General features: G+C 47.3%; 1 protein-coding gene across 1 annotated transcript in view; it reads left to right on the top strand.

Annotated features, from left to right (window-relative positions):
• Window positions 1-2,961, top strand: part of BARX2 (BARX homeobox 2) — an 87,036-nt gene extending 84,075 nt beyond the window's left edge. Inside the window, exon 4 of the mRNA XM_017871177.1 lies at window positions 1,853-2,961. Coding sequence (XP_017726666.1) covers window positions 1,853-2,119 — 267 coding nt within the window. The 3' untranslated portion in view covers window positions 2,120-2,961. The remainder of the gene's footprint in view (window positions 1-1,852) is intronic.
• Window positions 2,962-10,144: the final 7,183 nt, after the last annotated feature.

Genomic DNA, 10,144 nt, shown 5'->3' with positions numbered 1-10,144 from the left:
TATATATTATTTTGAGACGGAGTCTGGCTCTGTCGCCCAGGCTGGAGTACAGTGGCCGGATCTCAGGTCACTGCAAGCTCCGCCTTCCGGGTTTACACCATTCTCCTGCCTCAGCCTCCGGAGTAGCTGGGACTACAGGTGCCCGCCACCTCGCCCGGCTAGTTTTTTGTATTTTAGTAGAGACGGGGTTTCACCATGTTAGCCAGGATGGTCTCGATCTGCTGACCTCGTGATCTGCCCGTCTCGGCCTCCCAAAGTGCTGGGATTACAGGCTTGAGCCACCATGCCCGGCCTCATATAAATATTTTTAAACTTATCCCTGTCTACCTCCTGGGACTCTTGTGTGGGTCACAAATTGGGGTAATAAGGGTGCCAGGCCTTTGAAGTCAGCCAAGGCCATTCAGGGTCCAGTTATTTGGCTTGCTTTACATCTTTCCTCGACTCCAGGGAAAGGTTTGTTGAGAAAGCCTAGTTCATTTGGTAACAGTTGTCCAACACCTGCTACGTGCAGGGACTGAGTGAGAGGGGCAGCAGGTAAACATGCAGTGACCATAGTTTCTGAAAAGTGCTCTGGTCGGGACAGTAGAAGCTGCTCCGAGGGCACATGGCAGAGGACCTTTAACGTAGACCTGGGGGATCTGGAAGGCTTCCAGGAGAAGTTAGCCAGGAGAAGGTGGGTGGATGGTGTATATATTCTGGGCAAAGGAAACCTACCATTCAGGTGCCGTTCTAGTCCTTTCACACACATTATCCGTTGGTCACCCTCACTGTCACCCTGTAATACAAGGTATTATTACTCCCATTTTACAGATTAGAAAACAGACACTCAGGGCCTTTAAAGGACTTCCCAAAGACAAAGATGATAAGTGGCAGAGTTGGAATTTATCCCCGTTTTTCTACTATCAAAGCCAAAATGCTTTTTAAACTCTGCTGTACAACTTCTTCAAACACTACAAGACTACATGCTTTATAACATTTTTTCTGATTACAGAAATACTTATGTTTGATCATTGTTGAAAGTTTAGAAAATATAGAAAAAACATAAAGATTAAAAATGATCCATGATCCTGCAAACAAGGTGGTGTACAGATCACTGCAGACAAGGTGGTGTATAGGCTGTCTAGCCTCCAAACTGGATTATGCTAAGAATCTGTTTGTTACAAAACTATATTAATAATATTTTCCATGTTATTAAACATTCTTCTATATAGTAATTGTAATGGTTGTCACGTGTTCTGTCTTTGGGATTTACTATAATTCTACCCAATTTACATGGCCAAACCTTTAGGATATCACCCCCGCTCCAACTTTTGCTGTTATCACCAATATTGTGATGAGTATTTTTGCAGATCAGTCTTTGTCTCAGTCTTAGATAATTTTTTAGAATTTAGCCTAAGGAATTTCTGTGTCAAAAAGCTCTGCGTATTTTAAGGCTTTTGATTTGAACTCTTAGGTTGTGTTGAAAAGGTTGTAACAATCACACTTCCACACAGTGTGTTTTTTTCCTGTTTGCTACAAATATTGTCTTTTTAGCTTGTCAACCTGATAGTTATTGCATTAACATTTTAATTTTCATTTCTTGCCTTATTGTTGAAGTTGAATTCTGAAGCTGCTTATGATTATTGTATTAAATGCCAAAATATATAATATTGACCAAAAGTGCATTGAGCATTTAAAGAATAGAGGTGTCTTTATAGACCAGAGGTGATGGATTGAGAATATATTTTGCCAAATCCTGTAATTTCACTGCCAGAACAGATGGTTTAGATGCAATGTGAGGTTATACTGGGAGTGGAAAGGCGGAGGGCAGGAGTTATTTCTTAGATTTAATAACAATTTTTTACTCACGTAGGTTCTTAAAGGTGGACAGGAAGCACCCACAAAACCCAAAGGTCGCCCCAAGAAGAACTCCATCCCCACGTCAGAAGAGATTGAAGCGGAAGAGAAGATGAACAGCCAGGCCCAGGGTCAGGAGCTACTGGAGCCCTCCCAGGGGCAGGAGGAGCTCTGTGAAGCACAGGAACCGAAAGCACATGATGTCCCCTTAGAGATGGCAGAGCCACCAGACCCGCCCCAGGAGTTGCCAATACCCTCTTTGGAACCCCCACCTTTAAGCTAAAGTAAAACCCTTTTGAGGGAAGAGGGAGACTGGGGAGAAGGGAAAAGAGGGAAGGCAGGGAGAGTAGGGAGAGAAAACTTTCCAGCAGCCCAGTAAACTGGGGGAGAAGAGATCTAGCCATCTCCCTCCCTCCCACAGTTCCCAGTGGCCTTGTCATTGCAAGCATTTGACAAAGACTTGCTTGTCTTGAGCCTTTCTCTTCCTGAAAGGCTGCTTTAGCCGTGGATGCCCTTGATTAAGGGAGAGAGCACCTAGGAGTTGCCTGCCCCAGCTGGGGTGACAGCCGTGGGGCTGGGGCTGGGTCTGTGTTGCAAGCCCTCTCCCAGCATGCAGTGGAGAGTGCTTAGCTCTCTCCCTCCCGACCTCTGGGCAGCCAGTCATCAAAGCAGAGAGACGTGGCGGCATGTGGGCAGCGTGCCCAGGTTCCTTGCTGACTCAGCACTTATGTAGTTTTAAAAGAATTTAATGTTTTGGTTGTATTTTTTTTGTGGGGTGAGGGTGGGCAAAAACATGGGGGGAGTTCTGAGTTGTTAGAAATGTTTCTGAATCAAGTTTGTTTGAAGACACGTGTGCCTTTGTACCCATTATAAGATGGTCATGAGACCCAAGAACTGATAAGCTTTGGTTTTTTTTTTGCTTTATTTACCCATTTATGCCTAGTGTTCCATTATTGGAACGCTAAGCTTGTGGGAGTTATTTCTATCCTACTGCTCAAGGTCTGATTTTTCATAAAAAACATTTGTGACCTTCAGCATAAATGGTTTGAGGTGCCATCCCTGAAGGTGCAATGCAGATATGTTCAGATAACTTTTATTTTTTAATTAAAAATAAATCTTTCAAAAGGATTGTTTTGTCTCTTCTGAGGAGTGTTATCTAACCCTTCCTGAATGTGTCCTATGGGAAGGGAGACCCAGAGAGTGAACCAGACTCGGGGGGACTGCCTTTTCCTCATCTATAAAGCAAAGGATTGGACCAGGCCATTGGTGTCCAAGTGCTGAGAGCTGTGGGAGTGGAACCAAGCCTCCGGGATGAGGACAGGGCAGAGAACCTGGGCTGTCCCCTCCACCTCTCCCACTGCCTTCTGCCAGAGCATCTCCCTTCTCAGCCACTTCACATTTGGGGCGTCCAATGGTCTTACTTTTTTAAAGAGGTAAGAAATGTATATGCTTCAAAAGTCAAAACCAAAAAAGACTTGGGCTGGGTGCAGTGGCTTACGCCTGTAATCCCAGCACTTTGGGAGGCCCAGGCAGGGGGATCACCTGAGGTCAGCAGCTCGAGACCAGCCTGACCAACATGGAGAAACCCTGTTTCTACTAAAAATACAAAATTAGCCGGGTATGGTGGTACGTGCCTGTAATCCCAGCTACTCAGGAGGCTGAGGCAGGAGAATCGCTTGAACCTGGGAGGCGGAGGTTGCAGTGAGCCAAGATCGTGCCACTGCACTCTAGCCTGGGCAACAAGAGCGGAACTCCATCTCAAAAAAAAAAATTCTTGCTTCCACCCTGCCCTCTCCTCCCCTGAATCCCCTGTAGGTAATTATTTTTATTGGTTTCTTGTTCATCTTTCCAGGGTTTCTTGACTAAGTATTCATTTGGATGATGGGCTCTGCAACTGTTAACAAAAGAAGACCTGAGAACTACTTGACTAGATGTGCTGGGTGATTTTAAATTTAAAAATGGTATTCCACGTTAATTTAAGACGAAAAAGGAGGACTCTGCCTCCGTTTATTTGTCTGATTCTCATGCATTCTGGCCCAGAGCCTGATCTCACAGAGGTCACCTTTATGATCACCGCTCTGGCATGCTCACCTGTGATGCCTTACAGGGCCGAGTGCCCGTTTAGTGGACTCTCAGTTATTAATTACACAGTAACTCTGCCCAGTTGCAGGCTTGGAGAATACCAGCTGACTTTCAACAGTGGCCTCAACAAGGAAGCCAAACCTGTTACTAGTTCTGTAAAACAATCACGTAATTCATTTCAAAGTTAAACAGGAAAGATCCGCGTGTTTTCCATCACCTGGCAGGCCGCCTGCTTTTCTCCATTAACAGTCAGAAAGTGACTGCAGTTTTGACTTTGCCAAGGCAGTGCCTCATCCCCTTTGTTATTGAGATCAACAGAGAAAGCAGTCTTTTTCTTAACTCTTGTCAATAGACAAAGGAGGGGAGGATTTGGCTTCTGAGAACCAGTCTGAGCAGACCACACCTAGCTGCCTGTGCGAGGTTGCTTGTACCAAGCGGGCAGAACGCTGTCTCCTCCACGTCTAGCCCACTCCATGGTACAGTTTTATGATCTGCCTACCAGGTGGTGTCACAATGAGTCAAAGAATGTGCACAATGGCCAGAGTAAGCTGGTGGGTCAGTGCTAGTTCTGTCTCAATCCTAAGGAAGTGTTCTGTCCCATTCGCGCTACCCCAGAGAGGCCTCCTGTCTGGATGCTGGCTTCCCAGGATGGTGTTCTATCTCTTGTCCTGGGCTCCCATGATGTCCTTTTTTTTAAGTTCAGGAGTACATCTGCAGGTTTGTTACATTGGTAAGTTTGTGTCATGGGGGTTTGTTGTACAGATGATTTCATCACCCAGGTATTTCAGCCTAGTACCCATTAGTTATTTTTCCTGATCCTCTGCCTCCTCCCACCCTTCTCCCTCTGGTAGTCCCCAGTGTATTTCTCCCCCCTCTATGTGTCCATGTGTTTTCATGATGTCCTCTTCTGAGGTGCCTGACAGTGACTGTCACCGCACAACACACGTGTCTGTACGCAGTGGTATTCCTGAGCGCTGGGCTCTGCGTGCCATTTCCGACCTCCGACTCTCACTCCTTGCCATGTGGCCTGTGCTTCTGTGTCTTGCCCGTAGGGGTTGAATTCACTGGTGAATGTAAGACCTCTGATGATCTTTCCTTGTGTTTTGGAGGATCCAAGCTCAAGCCCTTGGCTCATCTTCCGGCCTCAGTTATGCATGGCGTTGCCTGGTGACCCAGAGAGGCCAGGCTGGGCCTTTTAAAATGTTATTTTTTTAATTGACAAACAAAAATTGTGTATATTTATGGTGTATAACATGATGTTTTGAAACATGCATGCATTGTGGAATGCCTAAATCAAGCTAATTAACATATGCATGACCTCACATATTTATCTGTGGTGAGAGCACTTAAACTCTACTCTCAGCAGTTTTCATGTATACAATACATAATTAACAGTAGTCACCATGTTGTACAATACGCCTCTTGAACTTATTTCTCTTAACTGAAATTTTGTACCCTTTGACCAACATTTCTCCAACCTCTCCCTACCCCCACCGCTGGCAATCACCATTTTACTCTTTGCTTCTATGAGTTCAACTTTTTTAGATTCCACATGAAAGTAACCTAAATGCCCATCAATGATAGACTGGATGAAGAAAATGTGTTACATACACACCATAGAATACTATGCAGCCATAAAAAAGAACGAGATCATGTCCATTGCAGGGACATGGATGGAGCTGGAGTCCATTATCCTCAGCAAACACACAGGAACAGAAAACCAGTTACCACATGTTCTCACTTACAAGTGGGAGCCGAATGATGAGAACACATGGACATATGGCGGAGAACACCACACACTGGGGCCTTTCAGAGAGTGGAGGGTGGGAGGAGGGAGATCAGAAAAAACAACTAATGAGCACTAGGCATAATACCTGGGTGATGAAATAATCTGTACAACAAACCCCCATGACGCAAGTTTACCTATGTAACAAACCCACGCTTATACCCGGAACTTAAAAGTTAAAAATAAAAAAAGAAAGTGACATTATGTGATCTTTGTCTTCCTGTATCTGGCTTATTTTCCTTAACATAATGTCCTCCAGGTCATCATGTCACCACAAATGACAGGATTCCCTTCTCTTTAAAGGCTGAGTCGTATTCCACTGTGTATATAGACCACATTTTTTCTCTCCATTCATCTTGCACCCCATGTTTGCTGTTTCCATAGCTTGGCTATTGTGAATGTGGCTGCAGCAAACATGGGGTGCAAGTATCTCTAACACGTTGATTTAATTTCCCTTGGTGTACACCCAGGAGTGGGATTGCTGCGTCATATGGTAGTTCCACTTTTAATTTTTTGAGGAAAGGGCTGGCCTTTTGAATGTGAATAGGGACCCTGCTGTCTGTGCCCTGCTTAAGAGCCAAGCCCGGCTCCTCCAACTTCATCCTTCCCCTTTTTTCCCCAGTTCCCAAGGCTTGTGACTGGCATCCAGAAACCAGCTTCACAGCTTTGCTCTGAAGCGTATTGAGTTGGAGGCAGTCTTGTGTGGGTCTGGAGCAGGGCTACGCAGTGATCTCCAGCATGGAGCACACTTTCCTCTCTCAGCTTCTTTCTCTGGGTGTCTCAATTTTTGCTTTCCCACAGCCATTTACCTTTCCAGGCCTTGCCAAACAAAAGCATCCTCTCCCTTTTCTGGCATCGAGGATGGTGGTCCCCACAAGTTCAGGGTGTTACGCAAGGGTCCGATAATCTGCTGCCGTTTTGAAGTTTTCTGGAAAAAGGAGAGAGCCGTGACAAGTCCTCAGGAATCTGACTTGAAGAAGCTGACCTCTTAGGGACTTTAGCTCTCTCCTCTAGAAGTGCCTTTCCTCTAGGAGGCTTGGCGTGCACTTTCGCAAGCACACTGCCCTTCTGCTGCCCCCTTGGGCTTTGAAATGGGCTGTAATCACAGAGAGCTTAATGTCTTTCCTGGGGCTGTAATCACAGAGAGCTTAATGTCTTTCCTGGGGTCTGAGGGTTACTCAGGAACCTTATGGTTCCCTTGCTGGGAACCAAGGTCCCAGGCCAGACTCCCTGCAGTGGGTCTTTGCCATTAGCACGCCTTCCCTCCTCCTGGAAACACTGCAGTGGAAAAGCTCCCTGCACTCAGATTTCTCCCCAGTGCAGGGATTTGGAGGTGGGGGTTTCCTGCCTCTGCCTCCGCGGTGTGCATCTTAACTGCTAAAGAGCGAAGAATTTCTGGAGCAGGTCCCAGGTCCCAGACTCCAAGTCTGCGTGTCTGAGTTCCTGTTCTGGATCACTGTGCCCTCAGTTTGCTTACACAGGGTAGGCAAAGGTTTGCTAAGACACAACAGCGGCCCTATCTTTTTTTTTTTTTTTTTTTTTGAGACAGTCTCACTGTTGCCCAGGCTGGAATGCAGTGGCATGATCTTGGCTCGCTGCAACCTCTGCCTCCCGGGTTCAAGTGGTTCTCCTGCCTCTGCCTCCTGAGTAGCTGGACTTAACAGGTGCATGCCACCACACTCGGCTAATTTTTGCATTTTTAGTAGAGATAGGGTTTCACCATATTGGCCAGGCCAGTCTTTAACTCATGACCTCAAGTGATCTGCCCGCCTCAGCCTCCCAAAGTGCTGAGATTACAGGCGTGAGCCACTGCACCCAACCCCAGCAGCCCTACCTTGACAGCCAGTAACCACATGGGTTTCATGCTATGAGCCATGAGTCCTCAAACTCGTCTGAACAGATCTATCCGAAACCAGCCTTACTGAGGCTGGTTTAAGGTTTCTCTGAGTCTGGCCCGTTCTAGAACTGTCTTGAAGTGGGGGTATGAGGGCACTGTGAACCTTTTCTCCCATCCACAGAGTGCTTAGAGTTCAGCTGCCCTTCTCACGACCCTTGAACTTTATTCCACCTCAGCCTTGCCCCACGCCCCTGGGCTGGGTCTGGCTTAGAACTGGACTGGAGGCTATGAAGCTCTGTCCTCCTCAGAAATACTGTTTTGTTAGCCTGTTCTAGTGTCATCTGCTCAGCAGAAAGTGAGCAGGGACTTAGCAGTCACCTGGCTGACAGTCTGCATTAAAGACCGTCCCAAGGGCTTCCCCCCATTCTCTCTCCCACCCGGATCAATGCTAGCTGGTAGTTGGATCCTCTGGCAGTTTTCCGTAGGTGCCACCTAAATCTTCCCCCACATTATATTTGAAAGGAACCTTTGAGGGGCAGGTAGTGTTGGGGTTAAAGAGCTAAAACGCGCTTTGCACAAAAACTTGTTTCTCAGGATTTCTACTCAACTTAATTGCCTGTGTTTGCCTAAAGCCCTGCGTGGCTACTGCTGCTCTTTGTGTAAATGTCTCCTCTTCCAGTCCCGACCGCTCTCCACGTGGTAGCCCTCCTTAGTGTTGCGTCCCTTCCAGGCACAGCGGTCTCTCTCCTCCTCTTTTGACTCTTCCAGTGTGGCTGAAAGAGGCTCTGCCCTAGTGTGCCTTGCGGCCAAGGGTCCTTTCTTCTGGCCGCCTGGCTCTCCTCTTTCTTAGGCTTCTCAGCATCATGGTTTGAAATCACCTTTCCCTGCAAGTGTTCTTAATTAACCTGACCTTTTCTCCAGTCTATTCTGTTAACTCCTGCCTCATCTCTTCCTCTTAATGCACCTTTGTAATTATCACTGTGGTCCTGACATATTTCCAGGGGACATGGACTAGTTTTGTTTCCCTACTAGAGTGTAAATTCCTCGAGGCATTTTTTTCAGTTTGTTTGTTCTGAGTTCCTTTGGCTGTGCTGAAGTCTCCAAAGCCCAAAGACAGGACTTAAAGGATCTGGATTCTCATGGTCTCCAGCTGACTTCTGTCTTGGAGGCTTCTCCAGGAACTCAGCTTTCAGGATTGGAGCCAAAATCTCAGAATGAGCAGCAGCCAGAGACATCCTTTCTGTTTTGCAGAGGGGTAAACTGGAAGAGATGGCAATGACTTGAGGGACGGCCTCAAGGTCAACCAGGGCTGGAGCCAGTGCAGCCCTGCCCTTAGAAAGCAGTGCTGGGACTTCCGACTACCAGAAGCACGTTAGCCACCATCCATGCCAACAAGTATTTCTTCAACATTTATTTTGTGCCTAGCCCTGTGCTGATACTATGGGAGGAAGGTGGGTGGGAGGGGGAGAAGGGGGCAAAGTAACCTGTCCCTGCCCTCAAATACACTAAAATCTTGTTGGAGAAACTTATAATCTAGTGAGTTTGGGGGCGGGGCCAGGGATTCCAGCCAAGGTTTTGTAATATTTACGCCTCCCCTTATGCTGCACGATGGCGTTCTTTCTGGGCAAGAAAGGTGATTCATGGAAGATGCATTCCTAAGCACGTCCTCACCAGGCTGAGACACTAAGACAGGGTTCATGCCTTAGGTAGGGCCTCTTGTGCCCCTGGAAGGGTGATGAACACTGGAATAACAGGTGTTGGCTAAATTCACCTGAATATGCCTCTAATCCCAGATTGTCAACCAAATCCTGGGTGGAGAATGGTTTGGGACAAGCAGGCAGATCCAGGTAATACTGTCTGTAATCTGGGCATGGATCCTGAGGAAAGTGGCTGCCACCAGCCTGGTTTTTGTACTTTGCCTTTGTACTTTGCCTTTGCCTTACCAAAGGGCAGTGGATGGGACGCCCTTCCTGCTTCCTTTCCCACTCACTGCTTGCACTCCATCCAGGTGTGCTCTGGCGCTGGCCTCCACCTGCTGCTCTGTGCTGTCAGCCTCTGGCATCTGCAGGTCAGCCATGGCCAGGAGGGGCTGGGGCGGAAACCGCCTGCTGAGGGGGCTGTGTAAATCACCGTGACAGGCTCCTTTCATGCCTGCCGGCCTGGCCTCCTTTCTTTCCTAAACCCTCTTCCTTTCTGTTTATTTTTGTTGCGGATTTATTAGACACACAGTTAAGTGCCCATTTAGCTCTGCAAACTGTCATCATGCCTGCTTCATGAATAAGATCATTCACTGACAAAAGCCTTTAAACATTTTTTTAAGAGGGTTGGGGAGGCACAGGAGACAGGAGAGGAGGAGGAAATAGTGCCCCAGGTTAGTGAGGAGGCCAAGAACAACCGAAACCCAAGCAGCGGCCTCTCCTGTAGCTCAAGAATGTAACAAGGGCTCTCACAGTTGCCCTGAATTTACCCTGATTGTCAAGACGTGTGTCATCACTCCTGTAGGATTCTGAGGTCTAGAGTTCTTCTTTGGGCTGCCAGAGAGGTGTGGGGTGGCCTCAGTGGCTGCTGTGCACCTGCTCAAAATGGTTCCCAAGAACCTCGGG

This window comes from Rhinopithecus bieti, unplaced genomic scaffold (genome assembly GCF_001698545.2).
Source record: "Rhinopithecus bieti isolate Rb0 unplaced genomic scaffold, ASM169854v2 scaffold_5750, whole genome shotgun sequence".
In the NCBI taxonomy this organism is placed as follows: Eukaryota; Metazoa; Chordata; class Mammalia; order Primates; family Cercopithecidae; genus Rhinopithecus; species Rhinopithecus bieti.
This window is presented reverse-complemented; position numbering and strand designations above follow the sequence as displayed.